This window comes from Cherax quadricarinatus, chromosome 3, assembly GCF_038502225.1.
Source record: "Cherax quadricarinatus isolate ZL_2023a chromosome 3, ASM3850222v1, whole genome shotgun sequence".
Classification (NCBI taxonomy): Eukaryota; Metazoa; Arthropoda; class Malacostraca; order Decapoda; family Parastacidae; genus Cherax; species Cherax quadricarinatus.
The window spans coordinates 76,861,755-76,882,540 of record NC_091294.1 but is presented as its reverse complement, the minus strand read 5'-3'; the positions used below and the strand labels follow the sequence as shown (position 1 = coordinate 76,882,540).

General features: G+C 42.9%; 1 protein-coding gene across 1 annotated transcript; it reads right to left on the bottom strand.

The window, feature by feature from the left end:
- Positions 1–2,675: 2,675 nt before the first annotated feature.
- Positions 2,676–13,365, bottom strand: LOC138853781 (zinc finger protein 583-like). The gene is made up of 2 exons (XM_070092540.1): positions 13,176–13,365; positions 2,676–5,371 (listed from the first exon to the last, which is right to left on the bottom strand). The coding sequence occupies exon 2, from the start codon at positions 4,371–4,373 to the stop codon at positions 3,291–3,293; it is 1,083 nt and encodes a 360-aa protein (XP_069948641.1). The 5' UTR covers positions 4,374–5,371; positions 13,176–13,365; the 3' UTR covers positions 2,676–3,290.
- Positions 13,366–20,786: the final 7,421 nt, after the last annotated feature.

Sequence of the window (20,786 nt, the reverse complement as noted above, 5' to 3'; positions counted from 1 at the left end):
AGTCTACCTTCAACTGTGTCACTGTTCCTCCAGTCTACCTTCAACTGTGTCACTGTTCCTCCAGTCTACCTTCAACTGTGTCACTGTTCCTCCAGTCTACCTTCAACTGTGTCACTGTTCCTCCAGTCTACCTTCAACTGTGTCACTGTTCCTCCAGTCTACCTTCAACTGTGTCACTGTTCCTCCAGTCTACCTTCAACTGTGTCACTGTTCCTCCAGTCTACCTTCAACTGTGTCACTGTTCCTCCAGTCTACCTTCAACTGTGTCACTGTTCCTCCAGTCTACCTTCAACTGTGTCACTGTTCCTCCAGTCTACCTTCAACTGTGTCACTGTTCCTCCAGTCTACCTTCAACTGTGTCACTGTTCCTCCAGTCTACCTTCAACTGTGTCACTGTTCCTCCAGTCTACCTTCAACTGTGTCACTGTTCCTCCAGTCTACCTTCAACTGTGTCACTGTTCCTCCAGTCTACCTTCAACTGTGTCACTGTTCCTCCAGTCTACCTTCAACTGTGTCACTGTTCCTCCAGTCTACCTTCAACTGTGTCACTGTTCCTCCAGTCTACCTTCAACTGTGTCACTGTTCCTCCAGTCTACCTTCAACTGTGTCACTGTTCCTCCAGTCTACCTTCAACTGTGTCACTGTTCCTCCAGTCTACCTTCAACTGTGTCACTGTTCCTCCAGTCTACCTTCAACTGTGTCACTGTTCCTCCAGTCTACCTTCAACTGTGTCACTGTTCCTCCAGTCTACCTTCAACTGTGTCACTGTTCCTCCAGTCTACCTTCAACTGTGTCACTGTTCCTCCAGTCTACCTTCAACTGTGTCACTGTTCCTCCAGTCTACCTTCAACTGTGTCACTGTTCCTCCAGTCTACCTTCAACTGTGTCACTGTTCCTCCAGTCTACCTTCAACTGTGTCACTGTTCCTCCAGTCTACCTTCAACTGTGTCACTGTTCCTCCAGTCTACCTTCAACTGTGTCACTGTTCCTCCAGTCTACCTTCAACTGTGTCACTGTTCCTCCAGTCTACCTTCAACTGTGTCACTGTTCCTCCAGTCTACCTTCAACTGTGTCACTGTTCCTCCAGTCTACCTTCAACTGTGTCACTGTTCCTCCAGTCTACCTTCAACTGTGTCACTGTTCCTCCAGTCTACCTTCAACTGTGTCACTGTTCCTCCAGTCTACCTTCAACTGTGTCACTGTTCCTCCAGTCTACCTTCAACTGTGTCACTGTTCCTCCAGTCTACCTTCAACTGTGTCACTGTTCCTCCAGTCTACCTTCAACTGTGTCACTGTTCCTCCAGTCTACCTTCAACTGTGTCACTGTTCCTCCAGTCTACCTTCAACTGTGTCACTGTTCCTCCAGTCTACCTTCAACTGTGTCACTGTTCCTCCAGTCTACCTTCAACTGTGTCACTGTTCCTCCAGTCTACCTTCAACTGTGTCACTGTTCCTCCAGTCTACCTTCAACTGTGTCACTGTTCCTCCAGTCTACCTTCAACTGTGTCACTGTTCCTCCAGTCTACCTTCAACTGTGTTACTTTTCTTCTTTCAATCTACCTTCAGCTACCATAGAAAATTGATAATATATCTTGTCCCATTATATTTCTACTGTAACCAAGTAACTTGGTGTTTCTTCACGATCTCTATTCAATCACCCCACAAAACTGAAGATCATTGAATCAATTTGAAATAATGTCATACTTTTGAAATTGTTCCATTTGTTCATTACTTACCTTTCTTACTGTACATATTATTGTAGTTAGCTCCATAGGAAATCCTACTTAATAATGTGTCTAAATTTCAAGTGACATTTAACTATTAGGATTAGTTATCCTGAAATGCAATGCATACTAGTGGTTTTGTTGTGTGTCTAACAGTGTTTTATTTCACTTTAACTACGGGTGAGCCCTGCTCATACAGCAGCTTAGGCTCTAGGCTACTGTAGGGCCTTGCTTATACAGCAGGTCAGGTTCCAGGCTACTGTAGGACCTTGCTTATACAGCAGGTCAGGTTCCAGGCTACTCTAGGACCTTGCTTATACAGCAGGTCAGGTTCCAGGCTACTGTAGGACCTTGCTTATACAGCAGGTCAGGTTCCAGGCTACTCTAGGACCTTGCTTATACAGCAGGTCAGGTTCCAGGTTACTGTAGGACCTTGCTTATACAGCAGGTCAGGTTCCAGGCTACTGTAGGGCCTTGCTTATACAGCAGGTCAGGTTCCAGGCTACTGTAGGGCCTTGCTTATACAGCAGGTCAGGTTCCAGGCTACTGTAGAGCCTTGCTTATACAGCAGGTCAGGTTCCAGGCTACTGTAGGGCCTTGCTTATACAGCAGGTCAGGTTCCAGGCTACTGTAGAGCCTTGCTTATACAGCAGGTCAGGTTCCAGGCTACTGTAGGACCCTGTTTAAACAGCAGGTCAGGTTCCAGGCTACTGTAGGGCCTTGCTTATACAGCAGGTCAGGTTCCAGGCTACTGTAGGGCCTTGCTTATACAGCAGGTCAGGTTCCAGGCTACTGTAGGACCCTGTTTATGCAGCAGGTATTAATACTTAATTATAGTATTAAATATATTAATACTTAAATATATATGTGTATAGTGATCTTTAGGTAACTGGGATTTCTGAGTAATTTCAAACTGGTTCTGACTTCAGACAGAGTATAGTGCTGGTATGGTTAATTTTGGGAGATGAGGTGATTTTTATTTTTTTTTTTTCAACAAACAAGTTATATCCCACCAAGGCAGGGTGACCGAAAAAGAAAAACGAAAGTTTGTGTTTTTAAATTTAGTAATATATACAGGAGAAGGGGTTACTAGTCTCTTGCTCCTGGGATTTTGGTCTCCTCTTATGACACACATGACTTACAGAGGAAAAATTCTTTTTCACTTCCCCCATGGAGATTTTTAATTATAGCCCTAACTGACTGGCAGACAGAGGACCTTATGCTTGTTGAAAATATTGCAACTTGAATATGAATATAAGTAAATAACTACTGTCACTGAATAAGTAAATAATTACCATAGCCGGAAATGCCCCGGCATGATAGTGGCTTTCTTTGTACTTGACAAACAAAAATTGTAACCTTTGGAAATAAATAAATGCTTTATTCGTTTATTCTTTTAACTAAATACCAGTATTGAAAATTAAATAAATGAATACAAGGTTATCCTATCAATAAATGTACAGTAGTGTACAGTACAAATGTGCATTGCTACTGCACATCGCAGTCAAAATATCGTAAATCAAACCATCGTAAAGTAAGGAGCACCTGTATATTATATCTCAAAGATCATTTATCCATGCTGGTGCTGGAGTCATCGGATGTTTTACAAACTGAGTCTTTCCTGAAGTCCTTCAGACCTTGAATACTATGCTTGGTTTCTGGTTTATGAATCCTCATATGGTACAACAGATTAGTTTTGTACAAAAAGCCTTTTAGGCATTTATAACACTGATATGGTTGATCTTTGCCTTTATTGGTGGTATGAATTTTTTTACTGTGAATTTTCATGTGCGTTGTTAAATAATTTTTTATTTTAAAGCTTTTCGGACAAACTGGGCATTGATGTGGTTTGTCATTAGTGTGAATTCTCATATGTTCTATTAGATTTGATTTTGTTGCAAAATCTTTCAGACATTCTGAACAACTGTATGGTTTAAGTCCTGTATGACGCTTTTCATGCCTTACCAGGCCAGATTTTAACGCAAAAGATTTTGAACACACCGAGCACTGGTGTGGCTTCTCCCCAGTGTGAACTCTCATGTGTATTGTCAGGTGACCACGTTGTTTGAAGTCTTTTTGACACAGTGAACACTGATAGGGTTTTTCTCCTGTGTGGATTCTCATGTGTATACTAAGAGCAGTATTTTGGGCAAAGCCTTTCAAACATACCTGACACTGATATGGTGTTTCTCCAGTATGTATTATCATGTGTTGTTTTAAAGAACTTTTATCTTTGAAGTCTTTTAGACACTCTGAACATTCATAAGGTCTTTCTCCTGTGTGAACTTTGAGATGTCTCTTTAGAGTATTACCTAGTGAAAATGCTTTTAGACATACAAGACACTTAAATGGTTTTTTCCCTTTGTGAATTTTCTCATGGTCCGTTAGTCTAAACTTTTCTTTGAAGGTTTTCGAACACTCATCACACTGGTATGGCCTCTCTTCCGAGTGAACAATCTGATGTCTGACGAGCTGCGAACTGGTAGGAAATGCTTTAGAACACAATGAACATTTATATGGTGTTTCTTTTGAATGGACATTCTGATGTCTTGCGAGATGAGCACTCGTTGAAAAAGTTTTTGAACAGAGTGAGCAGTGATAGAGCTTTTTATCTGTATCAATGCTCATATATGCAACTGAAGAAGACATTATCAAAGTTTTAAACACTAATAATATATAAAACTCTTGGGAATAGATACAGTCGTGATCAAGGTCACAGGACCAAAACTTTTTCTAACAGATATGTCCTAGTGCTTGCTCATAATACTTTTATATGAAGTACAATTTATGTAATAGATTATAATTTCATTCATAGGAGAAACTATATATAACATATTTAAAACCAAGTTAAGAAAATATACACTTGTTTGTGCCATGTTCTTAGTATAGACTCAGAGAATCAGTACTCTGAAGAATTATAACATTTCTCTTTAATATAACCTCACATTAATACATGTATCAATGAACATTTTTCACGTAAAAAATAGTCAGTGACTACTGATATACTTTCTTCTAGATGACCTTACAAACTGTCAATACAACTACTGTACATAAATTTGCTTTTACAATACACAGAAGTGAAATATTTAGTACCCATTGGAAAAAGCATACATTTCATTAATTTTTTTTTCATCTTTGTATTATGTTCTAATTTACTGAAGAGTCTATATAGTATATTGAACTTTTAAGCAGTTTCCTGAAGCAATCTTACTTTTGTTTATTCTTGATAACAGTCAATGATTTAATAAGCAAGGCAGTGATATAGGTCAGCATGATGGACAATGTCAACACAACATGGCAGAAGATATATGGTATTAATGAGGAGTCCTTCAGGAAGAGAATATTAGCCAACAAGTATATTGGAATGAATCAAGCTGGCAGTCAAAATACGACTATTGCTCTAGAGGAAGGCACGAAGAAATAAGATCAGGCCGTGGAGGTGTTGATCCCTGAAACCTCTGTCCAGGTATACTTCAGGTATGGTAAATTCTATGTAACTTGGTGGTGGTACTATTTATACTGTGTTTCTTTCATTTACTCAAAGGTGATGACACTAGAGTGTTAATAATGTATGTGTAGTGCTGAACTTCCAGTGTTATAATACTGCTAGCAGTGTCTGTGTACTTCTGAACCTCTGCAAGAATGACCTGTGAAAGAAGAAATATGAAGTGAGAATGCTTTTTTCAAGGTTTACATTTAAATTATAAAACAGGAGGGCCCCGCTTTACAGCACTTTGCTTTAAAGTGTTTCGCTAATGCAGCGGTTTTCAATTATACCCGTTCTTCATTTATTCCAACTTGCTACACCTACTCTCAACTCATCACTCACTATAAGATGAGGATAAAAATATTTTAAGGTTAGTAATGTGTGTACTATATATGTATTTTTTAGGCCTAGTTCTATTGTTCACTTAATTTATGATAGTGTAAACATGTTATTGGGTTTTTAAGTGCATCTGAAAGTGAAAAAAAGGCTATATTTCACTTTACAGTGATTTTTGCTTTACAGTAGTAGCCCAGAACCTAACCTGCTGTATAAGCAGGGCCCTACAGTAGCCCAGAACCTAACCTGCTGTATAAGCAGGGCCCTACAGTAGCCCAGAACCTAACCTGCTGTATAAGCAGGGCCCTACAGTAGCCCAGAACCTAACCTGCTGTATAAGCAGGGCCCTACAGTAGCCCAGAACCTAACCTGCTGCATAAGCAGGGCCTTACAGTAGCCCAGAACCTAACCTGCTGTATAAGCAGGGCCCTACAGTAGCCCAGAACCTAACCTGCTGTATAAGCAGGGCCCTACAGTAGCCCAGAACCTAATCTGCTGTATAAGCAGGCCCTACAGTAGCCCAGAACCTAATCTGCTGTATAAGCAGGGCCCTACAGTAGCCCAGAACCTAACCTGCTGCATAAGCAGGGCCTTACAGTAGCCCAGAACCTAACCTGCTGTATAAGCAGGGCCCTACAGTAGCCCAGAACCTAATCTGCTGTATAAGCAGGCCCTACAGTAGCCCAGAACCTAATCTGCTGTATAAGCAGGGCCCTACAGTAGCCCAGAACCTAATCTGCTGTATAAGCAGGCCCTACAGTAGCCCAGAACCTAATCTGCTGTATAAGCAGGGCCCTACAGTAGCCCAGAACCTAATCTGCTGTATAAGCAGGGCCCTACAGTAGCCCAGAACCTAATCTGCTGTATAAGCAGGGCCCTACAGTAGCCCAGAACCTAACCTGCTGTATAAGCAGGGCCCTACAGTAGCCCAGAACCTAACCTGCTGTATAAGCAGGGCCCTACAGTAGCCCAGAACCTAACCTGCTGTATAAGCAGGGCCCTACAGTAGCCCAGAACCTAACCTGCTGTATAAGCAGGGCCTTACAGTAGCCCAGAACCTAACCTGCTGTATAAGCAGGGCCCTACAGTAGCCCAGAACCTAACCTGCTGTATAAGCAGGGCCCTACAGTAGCCCAGAACCTAACCTGCTGCATAAGCAGGGCCTTACAGTAGCCCAGAACCTAATCTGCTGTATAAGCAGGGCCCTACAGTAGCCCAGAACCTAACCTGCTGTATAAGCAGGGCCCTACAGTAGCCCAGAACCTAACCTGCTGCATAAGCAGGGCCTTACAGTAGCCCAGAACCTAACCTGCTGTATAAGCAGGGCCCTACAGTAGCCCAGAACCTAACCTGCTGTATAAGCAGGGCCTTACAGTAGCCCAGAACCTAACCTGCTGTATAAGCAGGGCCCTACAGTAGCCCAGAACCTAACCTGCTGCATAAGCAGGGCCTTACAGTAGCCCAGAACCTAATCTGCTGTATAAGCAGGGCCCTACAGTAGCCCAGAACCTAATCTGCTGTATAAGCAGGGCCCTACAGTAGCCCAGAACCTAATCTGCTGTATAAGCAGGGCCCTACAGTAGTCCAGAACCTAATCTGCTATATAAGTAGGGACCTACAGTAGTCCAGAACCTAATCTGCTGTATAAGCAGGGCCCTACAGTAGCCCAGAACCTAATCTGCTGTATAAGCAGGGCCCTACAGTAGCCCAGAACCTAATCTGCTGTATAAGCAGGGCCCTACAGTAGCCCAGAACCTAACCTGCTGCATAAGCAGGGCCTTACAGTAGCCCAGAACCTAACCTGCTGTATAAGCAGGGCCCTACAGTAGCCCAGAACCTAACCTGCTGTATAAGCAGGGCCTTACAGTAGCCCAGAACCTAACCTGCTGTATAAGCAGGGCCCTACAGTAGCCCAGAACCTAACCTGCTGCATAAGCAGGGCCTTACAGTAGCCCAGAACCTAACCTGCTGTATAAGCAGGGCCTTACAGTAGCCCAGAACCTAATCTGCTGTATAAGCAGGGCCCTACAGTAGCCCAGAACCTAATCTGCTGTATAAGCAGGGCCCTACAGTAGCCCAGAACCTAATCTGCTGTATAAGCAGGGCCCTACAGTAGCCCAGAACCTAATCTGCTATATAAGTAGGGACCTACAGTAGTCCAGAACCTAATCTGCTGTATAAGCAGGGCCCTACAGTAGCCCAGAACCTAATCTGCTGTATAAGCAGGGCCCTACAGTAGCCCAGAACCTAATCTGCTGTATAAGCAGGGCCCTACAGTAGCCCGGAACTTAATCTGCTGCATAAGCAGAGCCCTACAGTAGCCCAGAACCTAATCTGCATAAGCAGGGCCCTACAGTAGCCCAGAACCTAACTTGCCATATAAGTGGGGTCCTACAGCAGCCCGGAACCTAACTTGCCATATAAGTGGGGTCCTACAGTAGCCCAGAACCTAACTTGCCATATAAGTGGGGTCCTACAGTAGCCCAGAACCTAACTTGCCATATAAGTTGGGTCCTACAGTAGCCTGGAAACTAACTTGCCATATAAGTGGGGTCCTACAGTAGCCCAGAACCTAACTTGCCATATAAGTGGGGCCCTACATTAGCCCAGAACCTAATTTGCCATATAAGTGGGGCCCTACAGTAGCCCGGAACCTAACTTGCCAAATAAGTGGGGTCCTACAGTAGCACGGAACCTACTTGCCATATAAGCCGGGTCCTACAGTAGCCTGGAAACTAACTTGCCATATAAGCGGGGTCCTACAGTAGCCCAGAACCTAACTTGCCATATAAGTGGGGTCCTACAGTATCCCGGAACCTAGCTTGCTGTATAAGTGGGACCTGCCTGTACAGGGAAGTACGAACATATATGTATGCTCAATAATAACCCACAAGGAGACAGAAATTAAGATTAAATGATCTTTAAATTTTGACCCTCTTTTGGGGTCCTCTTCAGCCGAAGTGGATCAAAATAGTATAAAGATCAATTAATCTCCTGACTTTGTATAAATGTGGGTTATCACTGAGTATTCACAAGTGTTCATTACACCTCAGTCATTCAGGAAAGCACATAACATCACATATTAGGCAATATTATATATACTACACGCTGCTGCTGGTCAAAATCTTTCCACTCAAGTCGGCCACATTAAAATTTTAAAAAATTATAAGGGCCCATATTTCAGAAATAAAGCGAAATACAAGTGTAAGTAATTAGCACTACATTTTGACACAAAGTGAAATACAATTGTAATTAACACTAGATTTTAAAGCAGAGTGAAAAATCTGCCCCAATATTACCATCTTCAGTAATATACAAGGACCCCAAGGGAAATGTAAGGACCCCAAGGGAAATACAAGGAACCCAAGGGAAATGCAAGGACCCCAAGGGAAATACAAGGACCCCAAGGGAAATGTAAGGACCCCAAGGGAAATACAAGGACCCCAAGGGAAATGTAAGGACCCCAAGGGAAATACAAGGACCCCAAGGGAAATACAAGGACCCCAAGGGAAACACAAGGACCCCAAGGGAAATACAAGGGCCCCAGTGGAAATACAAGGACCCCAAGAGAAATACAAGGACCCCAAGGGAAATACAAGGACCCCAAGGGAAATACAAGGACCCCAAGGGAAACACAAGGACCCCAAGGGAAACACAAGGACCCCAATGGAAATACAAGGATTCCAATGGAAATACAAGGACTCAATGGAAATACAAGGACCCCAAGGGAAATACAAGGACCCCAAGGGAAACATAAGGACCCCAATGGAAATACAAGGATTCCAATGGAAATACAAGGACTCAATGGAAATACAAGGACCCCAAGGGAAATACAAGGGCCCCAATGGAACTACAAGGACCCCAATGGAAACGGAGCACCCAGCTACCATCTTTACCACCTGAACAACCCAGCTACCACCTAAACTACCACCTGAACTACCCAGCTACCACCTTAAATACCACCTGAACTACCCAGCTGCCACCTTAACTACCACCTGAACTACCTACCACCAGAACTACCTACCACCAGAACTACCCAGTTACCACCTGAACTACCCAGCTACCACCTTAACTACCACCTGAACTACCCAGATACCACTTAACTACCCAGCTACGACCTTAACTACCACCTGAACTACCCAGCTACCACCTAAACTACCACCTGAACTACCTAGCTACCACCTGAACTACACAGCTACCACCTTAACTACCACAAGAACTACCTACCACCTGAACTACCTACCTACCACCTGAACTACCCAGCTACCACCTGAACTACCCAGCTACCACCTGAACTACCACCTGAACTACCCAGCTACCACCTGAACTACCACCTGAATTACCCAGCTACCACCTTAACTACCACCTGAACTACCCAGCTACCATCTTAACTACCACCTGAATTGCCCAGCTACCACCTGAACTACCTAACTACCACCTGAACTACCACCTAAACTACCCAGCTACCACCTGAACTACCCAACTACCACCTGAACTACCCAACTACCACCTGAACTACCTACCACCTAAACTACCCAACTACCACCTGAACTACCCAACTACCACCTGAACTACCTACCACCTGAACTACCGAACTACCACCTGAACTACCTACCACCTGAACTACCCAGCTACCACCTGTACTACCTACCACCTGAACTACCCAGCTACCACCTGAACTACCCAGCTACCACCTGAACTACCCAACTACCACCTGAACTACCTACCACCTGAACTACCCAGCTACCACCTGTATTACCTACCACCAGAACTACCCAACTACCACCTGAAGTACCACCTAAACTACCCAGCTACCACCTGAACTACCCAACTACCACCTGAACTACCCAACTACCACCTGAACTACCCAACTACCACCTGAACTACCCAGCTACCACCTGAACTACCGAACTACCGCCTGAACTACCTACCACCTGAACTACCCAGCTACCACCTGAACTACCGAACTACCACCTGAACTACCCAACTACCACCTGAACTACCTAGCTGCCACCTGAACTACCCAGCTGCCACCTGAACTACCCAGCTGCCACCTGAACTACCCAGCTACCACCTGAACTACCCAGATACCACCTTAACTACCACCTGAACTACCCAGCTACCACCTGAACTGCCCAGCTACCACCTGAACTACCCAGCTACCACCTAAACTACCACCTGAACTACCCAGCTACCACCTAAACTACCACCTGAACTACCTAGCTACAACCTGAACTACCCAGCTACCACCTGAACTACCCAGCTACCACCTGAACTACCTAACTACCACCTGTACTACCTACCACCTGAACTACCCAACTACCACCTGAACTACCCAACTACCACCTGAACTACCTAGCTGCCACCTGAACTATCCAGCTACCACCTGAACTACCACCTAAACTACCCAGCTACCACCTGAACTACCCAACTACCACCTGAACTACCACCAAAACTACCCAGCTACCACCTGAACTACCCAGCTACCACCTGAACTACCCAGCTACCACCTGAACTACCTGAATTGCCCAGCTACCACTTGAACTACCCAACTACCATCTGAACTACCCAACTACCACCTGAACTAACTACCACTTAAACTACCCAGCTACCACCTGAACTACCCAACTACCACCTGAACTACCTACCACCTGAACTACCTACCACCTGAACTACCCAGCTACCACCTGAACTACCTACCATCTGAACTACCTAACTACCACCTGAACTACCTAACTACCACCTGAACTACCTAACTACCACCTGAACTACCACCTGAACTACCCAGCTACCACCTGAACTACCCAGCTACCACCTGAACTACCCAGCTACCACCTGAACTACCTAACTACCACCTGTACTACCTACCACCTGAATTGCCCAACTACCACCTGAACTACCCAACTACCACCTGAACTACCACCTAAACTACCCAGCTACCACCTGAACTACCCAACTAACACCTGAACTTCCCAACTACTACCTGAACTACCACCTAAACTACCCATCTACCACCTGAACTACCCAGCTACCACCTGAACTACCCAGCTACCACCTGAACTACCCAGCTACCACCTGAACTACCACCTGAATTGCCCAGCTACCACCTGAACTACCCAACTACCACCTGAACTACCCAACTACCACCTGAACCAACTACCACCTGAACTACCACTTAAACTACCCAGCTACCACCTGAACTACCCAACTACCACCTGAACTACCCAATTACCACCTGAACTACCTACCACCTGAACTACCCAGCTACCACCTGAACTACCTACCATCTGAACTACCCAACTACCACCTGAACTACCTAACTACCACCTGAACTACCCAACTACAACCTGAACTACGTACCACCTGAACTACCCAGCTACCACCTAAACTACATAACTGCCACCTGAACTACCCAACTACAACCTGAACTACCTAACTACCACCTGAACTACCCAACTACAACCTGAACTACATAACTACCACCTGAACTACCCAACTACCACCTAAACTACATAACTGCCACCTGAACTACCCAACTACCACCTGAACTACCTAACTACCACCTGAACTACCCAACTACCACCTAAACTACATAACTGCCACCTGAACTACCACCTAAACTACCCAGCTACCACCTGAACTACCCAGCTACCACCTGAACTACCCAGCTACCACCTGAACTACCACCTGAATTGCCCAGCTACTACCTAAACTACCCAACTACCACCTGAACTACCCAACTACCACCTGAACTAACTACCACTTAAACTACCCAGCTACCACCTGAACTACCCAACTACCACCTGAACTAACCAACTACCACCTGAACTACCCAACTACCACCTGAACTACCCAGCTACCACCTGAACTACCTACCATCTGAACTACCCAACTACCACCTGAACTACCTAACTACCACCTGAACTACCCAACTACAACCTGAACTACCTAACTACCACCTGAACTACCCAACTACAACCTGAACTACCTAACTACCACCTGAACTACCCAGCTACCACCTAAACTACATAACTGCCACCTGAACTACCTACCACCTTAACTACCCAACTACAACCTGAACTACCTAACTACCACCTGAACTACCCAACTACAACCTGAACTACCTACCACCTGAACTACCCAACTACCACCTAAATTACATAACTGCCACCTGAACTACCCAACTACCACCTGAGCTACCTAACTACCACCTGAACTACCCAACTACCACCTAAACTACATAACTGCCACCTGAACTACCTACCACCTGAACTACCCAACTACAACCTGAACTCCCTAACTACCACCTGAACTACCCAACTACCACCTGAGCTACCTAACTATCACCTGAACTACCCAACTACCACCTAAACTACATAACTGCCACCTGAACTACCCAACTACCACCTGAACTACCTAATTACCACCTGAACTACCCAACTACAACCTGAACTACCACCTGAACTACCCAACTACAACCTGAACTACCTACCACCTGAACTACCCAACTACAACCTGAACTACCTAACTACCACCTGAACTACCCAACTACCACCTAAACTACATAACTGCCACCTGAACCACCCAACTACAACCTGAACTACCCAATATAAACAAGGTAAACTCACCCTTGTGTACACTACAGCAACTATTCTACATGGAATCTTCTTCTACCTGCTACATCAGCAGGTAATGCCTCTCTGCTGATGTAGCAATGTGTAGACAGCTTGTTCTCAACTGCTGAATGTATAACTGTTATTATTTGTGAGTTATTTTCGTGGGGAGGATTTGGCCAGCTTATGTTGTTGTTGTTGGGTTTGTGGGCTGTGACAGCTCAGAGGATGAGTGAACCCGGCCATCACTGTTAACGAACCCACTTAATGAACCCAGGACCCATGTATTGAAGCTACGATCCATATCTTGAGGATACGACCTATTTCTTGAAGTCACGACCTATATCTTGAAGCTACGATCCATATCTTGAGGCCACGACCTATATCTTGAAGTCACGACCTATATCTTGAAGGTACGACCCATATCGGAGATGAAGGCATCCTTGAGAGAGAGAATTTCTATGAACTTGATTTTTAGGCTGTTTTTGAGGGTAGCTACAAGGGCAAGCTGGAAGGTGTTACCTTCAACACACGACTGTATCGTGGAACAGCAGAGACCAGGGTTCTTAAAGGTAACAGGGACGAGGGTTCTTAAATGTAATGGACGAGAGTTCTTAAAGGTAACAGGGACGAGGGTTCTTAAATGTAACGGACGAGGGTTCTTAAACGTAACAGGGAAGAGGGTTCTTAAAGGTAACAGGGACGAGGGTTCTTAAAGATAACAGGGACGAGGGTTCTTAAAGGTAACAGGGACGAGGGTTCTTAAAGGTAACAGGGACGAGGGTTCTTAAAGGTAACAGGGGCGAGGGTTCTTAAAGATAACAGGGAAGAGGGTTCTTAAAGGTAACAGGGACGAGGGTTCTTAAAGGTAACAGGGGCGAGGGTTCTTAAAGATAACAGGGAAGAGGGTTCTTAAAGGTAACAGGGACGAGGGTTCTTAAAGGTAACAGGGAAGAGGGTTCTTAAAGGTAACAGGGAAGAGGGTTCTTAAAGGTAACAGGGACGAGGGTTCTTAAAGATAACAGGGACGAGGGTTCTTAAAGATAAAAGGGACGAGGGTGTTGTGATAGAAACACAGGCCTTATCTCTAGGCTTTATTGAACATAGAATCTTCATAGTACTTCTGCAACAACAAAATATAATGACTAGTACATCTAATAATGGCTTCTACAGGGATGGTGATGTCTTGCATATGTCAAGAGAAAAGTTATAACTACAGGCCACATATTTAAACTCACCATGTAATCTGCATCACTGATAAATGGATATAGTAGGAGAGAATCACACACCATGTGTTGGCGCCCATGACATACACCAAACTGTTGTTGTTGTTAAGGGCCCCAAGAGGTGGTGCAGTATTATCCTGCTGCTGCTCCCCACAGGACCAGTATCACTACAGAGGGTTCTTAAAGATAACAGGGACGTGGGTTCTTAAAGGTAACAGGGACGAGGGTTCTTAAAGGTAACAGAGACGAGGGTTCTTAAAGATAACAGGGAAGAGGGTTCTTAAAGATAAGAGGAAAGAGGGTTCTTAAAGGTAACAGGGACGAGGGTTCTTAAAGATAACAGGGAAGAGGGTTCTTAAAGATAACAGGGACGAGGGTTCTTAAAGGTAACAGGGAAGAGGGTTCTTAAAGGTAACAGGGACGAGGGTTCTTAAAGGTAACAGGGACGAGGGTTCTTAAAGATAACAGGGAAGAGGGTTCTTAAAGATAACAGGGACGAGGGTTCTTAAAGGTAACAGGGAAGAGGGTTCTTAAAGGTAACAGGGACGAGGGTTCTTAAAGATAACAGGGACGAGGGTTCTTAAGGTAACAGGGACGAGGGTTCTTAAAAGTAACAGGGAAGAGGGCTCTTAAAGGTAACAGGGACGAGGGTTCTTAAAGGTAACAGGGACGAGGGTTCTTAAAGATAACAGGGACGTGGGTTCTTAAAGGTAACAGGGAAGAGGGTTCTTAAAGGTAACAGGGAAGAGGGTTCTTAAAGGTAACAGGGACGAGGGTTCTTAAAGATAACAGGGACGTGGGTTCTTAAAGGTAACAGGGAAGAGGGTTCTTAAAGGTAAAAGGGAAGAGGGTTCTTAAAGGTAACAGGGAAGAGGGTTCTTAAAGGTAACAGGGACGAGGATTCTTAAAGGTAACAGTGATGATGGTTCTTAAAGGTAACAGTGATGATGGTTCTTAAAGGTAACAGTGATGATGGTTCTTAAAGGTAACAGTGATGATGGTTCTTAAAGGTAACAGTGATGATGGTTCTTAAAGGTAACAGTGATGATGGTTCTTAAAGGTAACAGTGATTATGGTTCTTAAAGGTAACAGTGATGATGGTTCTTAAAGGTAAGAGTGATGATGGTTCTTAAAGGTAACAGTGATGATGGTTCTTAAAGGTAACAGTGATGATGGTTCTTAAAGGTAACAGTGATGATGGTTCTTAAAGGTAACAGTGATGATGGTTCTTAAAGGTAACAGTGATGATGGTTCTTAAAGGTAACAGTGATGATGGTTCTTAAAGGTAACAGTGATGATGGTTCTTAAAGGTAACAGTGATGATGGTTATTAAAGATAACAGTGATGATGGTTCTTAAAGGTATCACTGATGATGGTTCTTAAAGGTAACAGTGATGATGGTTCTTAAAGGTAATAGTGATGATGGTTCTTAAAGGTAACAGTGATGATGGCTCTTAAAGGTAACAGTGATGATGGTTCTTAAAGGTAACAGTGATGATGGTTCTTAAAGGTAACAGTGATGATGGTTCTTAAAGGTAACAGTGATGATGGTTCTTAAAGGTAACAGTGATGATGGTTCTTAAAGGTAACAGTGATGATGGTTCTTAAAGGTAACAGTGATGATGGTTCTTAAAGGTATAAGTGATGATGGTTCTTATAGGTATAAGTGATGATGGTTCTTAAAGGTAATAGTGATGATGGTTCTTAAAGGTAACAGTGATGATGGTTCTTAAAGGTAACAGTGATGATGGTTCTTAAAGGTATAAGTGATGATGGTTCTTAAAGGTATAAGTGATGATAGTTCTTAAAGGTAACAGTGATGATGGTTCTTAAAGGTAACAGTGATGATGGTTCTTAAAGGTAACAGTGGTGATGGTTCTTAAAGGTAACAGTGATGATGTTTCTTAAAGGTATAAGTGATGATGGTTCTTAAAGGTATAAGTGATGATGGTTCTTAAAGGTAATAGTGATGATGGTTCTTAAAGGTAACAGTGATGATGGTTCTTAAAGGTAACAGTGATGATGGTTCTTAAAGGTAACAGTGATGATGGTTCTTAAAGGTAACAGTGATGATGGTTCTTAAAGGTAACAGTGATGATGGTTCTTAAAGGTAACAGTGATTATGGTTCTTAAAGGTAACAGTGATGATGGTTCTTAAAGGTAACAGTGATGATGGTTCTTAAAGGTAACAGTGATGATGGTTCTTAAAGGTAACAGTGATGATGGTTCTTAAAGGTAACAGTGATGATGGTTCTTAAAGGTAACAGTGATGATGGTTCTTAAAGGTAACAGTGATGATGGTTCTTAAAGGTATCACTGATGATGGTTCTTAAAGGTAACAGTGATGATGGTTCTTAAAGGTAATAGTGATGATGGTTCTTAAAGGTAACAGTGATGATGGTTCTTAAAGGTAATAGTGATGATGGTTCTTAAAGGTAACAGTGATGATGGTTCTTAAAGGTAACAGTGATGATGGTTCTTAAAGGTAACAGTGATGATGTTTCTTAAAGGTAACAGTGATGATGGTTCTTAAAGGTAACAGTGATGATGGTTCTTAAAGGTAACAGTGATGATGGTTCTTAAAGGTAACAGTGATGATGGTTCTTAAAGGTAACAGTGATGATGGTTCTTAAAGGTAACAGTGATGATGGTTCTTAAACGTAACAGTGATGATGGTTCTTAAAGGTAACAGTGATGATGGTTCTTAAAGGTAACAGTGATGATGGTTCTTAAAGGTAACAGTGATGATGGTTCTTAAAGGTAACAGTGATGATGGTTCTTAAAGGTAACAGTGATGATGGTTCTTAAAGGTTACAGTGATGATGGTTCTTAAAGGTAACAGTGATGATGGTTCTTAAAGGTAACAGTGATGATGGTTCTTAAAGGTAACAGTGATGATGGTTCTTAAAGGTAACAGTGATGATGGTTCTTAAAGGTAACAGTGATGATGGTTCTTAAAGGTAACAGTGATGATGGTTCTTAAAGGTAACAGTGATGATGGTTCTTAAAGGTAACAGTGATGATGGTTCTTAAAGGTAACAGTGATGATGGTTCTTAAAGGTAGCAGTGATGATGGTTCTTAAAGGTAACAGTGATGATGGTTCTTAAAGGTAACAGTGATGATGGTTCTTAAAGGTAACAGTGATGATGGTTCTTAAAGGTAACAGTGATGATGGTTCTTAAAGGTAACAGTGATGATGGTTCTTAAAGGTAACAGTGATGATGGTTCTTAAAGGTAACAGTGATGATGGTTCTTAAAGGTAACAGTGATGATGGTTCTTAAAGGTAACAGTGATGATGGTTCTTAAAGGTAACAGTGATGATGGTTCTTAAAGGTAACAGTGATGATGTGTCTTAAAGGTAACAGTGATGATGGTTCTTAAAGGTATAAGTGATGATGGTTCTTAAAGGTATAAGTGATGATGGTTCTTAAAGGTAACAGTGATGATGGTTCTTAAAGGTATAAGTGATGATGGTTCTTAAAGGTATAAGTGATGATGGTTCTTAAAGGTAACAGTGATGATGGTTCTTAAAGGTATAAGTGATGATGGTTCTTAAAGGTAGCAGTGATGATGGTTCTTCACTGGTCGCTACTAGGTCACTCTTCCTGCTCCATGAGTATTATCATACCTCTTAAAGCTATATATGGATCTTGCCTTCACTACATCACCCTCCTGATTATTTAACTTCCTGACAACTCTACTGCTGAAGAAATACTTCCTAACATCCCTGTGGCTGAGTTATCAACTTCAAGTTGTTGCTGTGTAATATATGGTGTGTGCGGGCTCCTACCATAATAGTAATAATAATAAAACAAACAACAACAATAATAATAATAATAATAATAATAATAATAATAATAATAATAATAATAATAATAATAATAATAGCAATAACAACAATAATAATAATAATAATAATAATAATAATAATAATAATAATAATAATAATAATAATAATAATAATAATAATAATAATAATCAGGGTTCTTGAAGGGTCAAGATAAATCCGGATTCACAGCTGTTTGCCATGTCAACACTTCCTCCGAAACTCTGCCTAAAATTTAACATTTCATAAAAAAATTCCTCGGCCTACTTTAAAATAAATTCACTATCAGGTGGAAAAACCTACTTTTGTATAAGCTTCTAATGTATATTGTAAGTAATGTATATAATTCATCGTAAGAGTTATACAGAGGATTTTTATAATGAAGTGCAGATGTTCTGACACAGTGCGGCCAACACGACACTTGTAAACAGTGAGGAATCTACTATATGTGTCATATTTGTGGCTGTGTCTCGCCCCTGCGGATTTACCGCTTGTGATACATGTGCGGTGGTGATAAATCAGGGTGCCTTGATGCCTCCCCATGAGGGGTCTTGATCCCAGGGACTTGAGTTATCCTTACTTTGGATCTAAACTGACTGTCCCTACAAGCCGTGTGTGACCCCTTACGGGTCTAGGACTTTCCTGTGATACATATGTGGGTTTGTGATACATATGTGGTAGTGTGATACATATATGGATGTGTGATACATATGTGGTAGTGTGATACATATGTGGTAGTGTGATACATATGTGGTAGTGTGATACATATGTGAGTGTGTGATACATATGTGGTAGTGTGATACATATGTGAGTGTGTGATACATATGTGAGTGTGTGATACATATGTGGTAGTGTGATACATATGTGAGTGTGTGATACATATGTGGTAGTGTGATACATATGTGTGTGATACATATGTGAGTGTGTGATACATATGTGGTAGTGTGATACATATGTGAGTGTGTGATACATATGTGGTAGTGTGATACATATGTGAGTGTGTGATACATATGTGGTAGTGTGATACATAAGTGGGTGTGTGATACATATGTGGGTGTGTGATACATATGTGGTAGTGTGATACATATGTGGGTGTGTGATACATATGTGGGTGTGTGATACATATGTGGGTGTGTGATACATATGTGGGTGTGTGATACATACGTGGGTGTGTGATACATATGTGGGTGTGTGATACATATATGGGTGTGTGATACATATGTGGTAGTGTGATACATATATGGGTGTGTGATACATATGTGGTAGTGTGATACATATGTGGGTGTGTGATACATATGTGGGTGTGTGATACATATGTGGTAGTGCGATGTATACGAGGTGTATGATACATATGTGGTAGTGTGATACATATGTGGGTGTGTGATATATATGTGGGTGTGTGATACATATGTGGGGGTGTGATACATATGTGGGTGTGATACATATGTGGTAGTGTGATACATATGTGGGTGTATGATGCATATGTGGGTGTGTGATACATATGTGGGTGTGTGATACATATGTGGGTGTACAATACATATGTGGGTGTGTGATACATATGTGGGTGTACGATACATATGTGGGTGTGTGATACATATGTGGGTGTACAATACATATGTGGGTGTGTGATACATATGTGGGTGTACGATACATATGTGGGTGTGTGATACATATGTGGGTGTGTGATACATATTTGGGTGTATGATACATATGAAGTGTGATATATATCAGTGAGTGATATATGTGTGATACTTGTGGGTGTGATAGTGAACAGTGTAGTAAAAAAAGTGAATACTAGACTATAGTTTCTACAGACAAGCATAGTGTCTACCTGCTGAGGTACAGTGTCTACCTGCTGAGGTAGTGTCTACCTGCTGAGGTACAGTGTCTACCTGCTGAGGTAGTGTCTACCTGCTGAGGTAGTGTACCTGCTGAGGTACAGTGTCTACCTGCTGAGGTACAGTGTCTACCTGCTGAGGTACAGTGTCTACCTGCTGAGGTACAGTGTCTACCTGCTGAGGTACAGTGTCTACCTGCTGAGGTAGTGTCTACCTGCTGAGGTAGTGTCTACCTTCTGAGGTACAGTGTCTACCTGCTGAGGTACAGTGTCTACCTGCTGAGGTACAGTGTCTACCTGCTGAGGTACAGTGTCTGCCTACTGAGGCACAGTGTCTACCTGCTGAGGCACAGTGTCTACCTACTGAGGTACAGTGTCTACCTGCTGAGGCACAGTGTCTACCTGCTGAGGTACAGTGTCTACTTACTGAGGTACAGTGTCTACCTGCTGAGGTACAGTGTCTACCTGCTGAGGTACAGTGTCTACCTACTGAGGTACAGTGTCTACTTGGTGAGGTACAGTGTCTGCCTGCTGAGGTACAGTGTCTGCCTACTGAGGTGCAGTGTCTACCTACTGAGGTGCAGTGTCTACCTACTGAGGCACAGTGTCTACCTACTGAGGCACAGTGTCTACCTACTGAGGTACAGTGTCTACCTACTGAGACACAGGAAACACAGTGTATACCTACTGAGGCACAGTGTCTACCTACTGAGACAGGAGAGACAGTGTCTTCCT

Coding starts and splice junctions, on each gene's coding strand:
- LOC138853781 (XM_070092540.1), bottom strand. CDS start 4,373: ATGTCTTCTTCAGTTGCATATATGAGCATTGATACAGATAAAAAGCTC.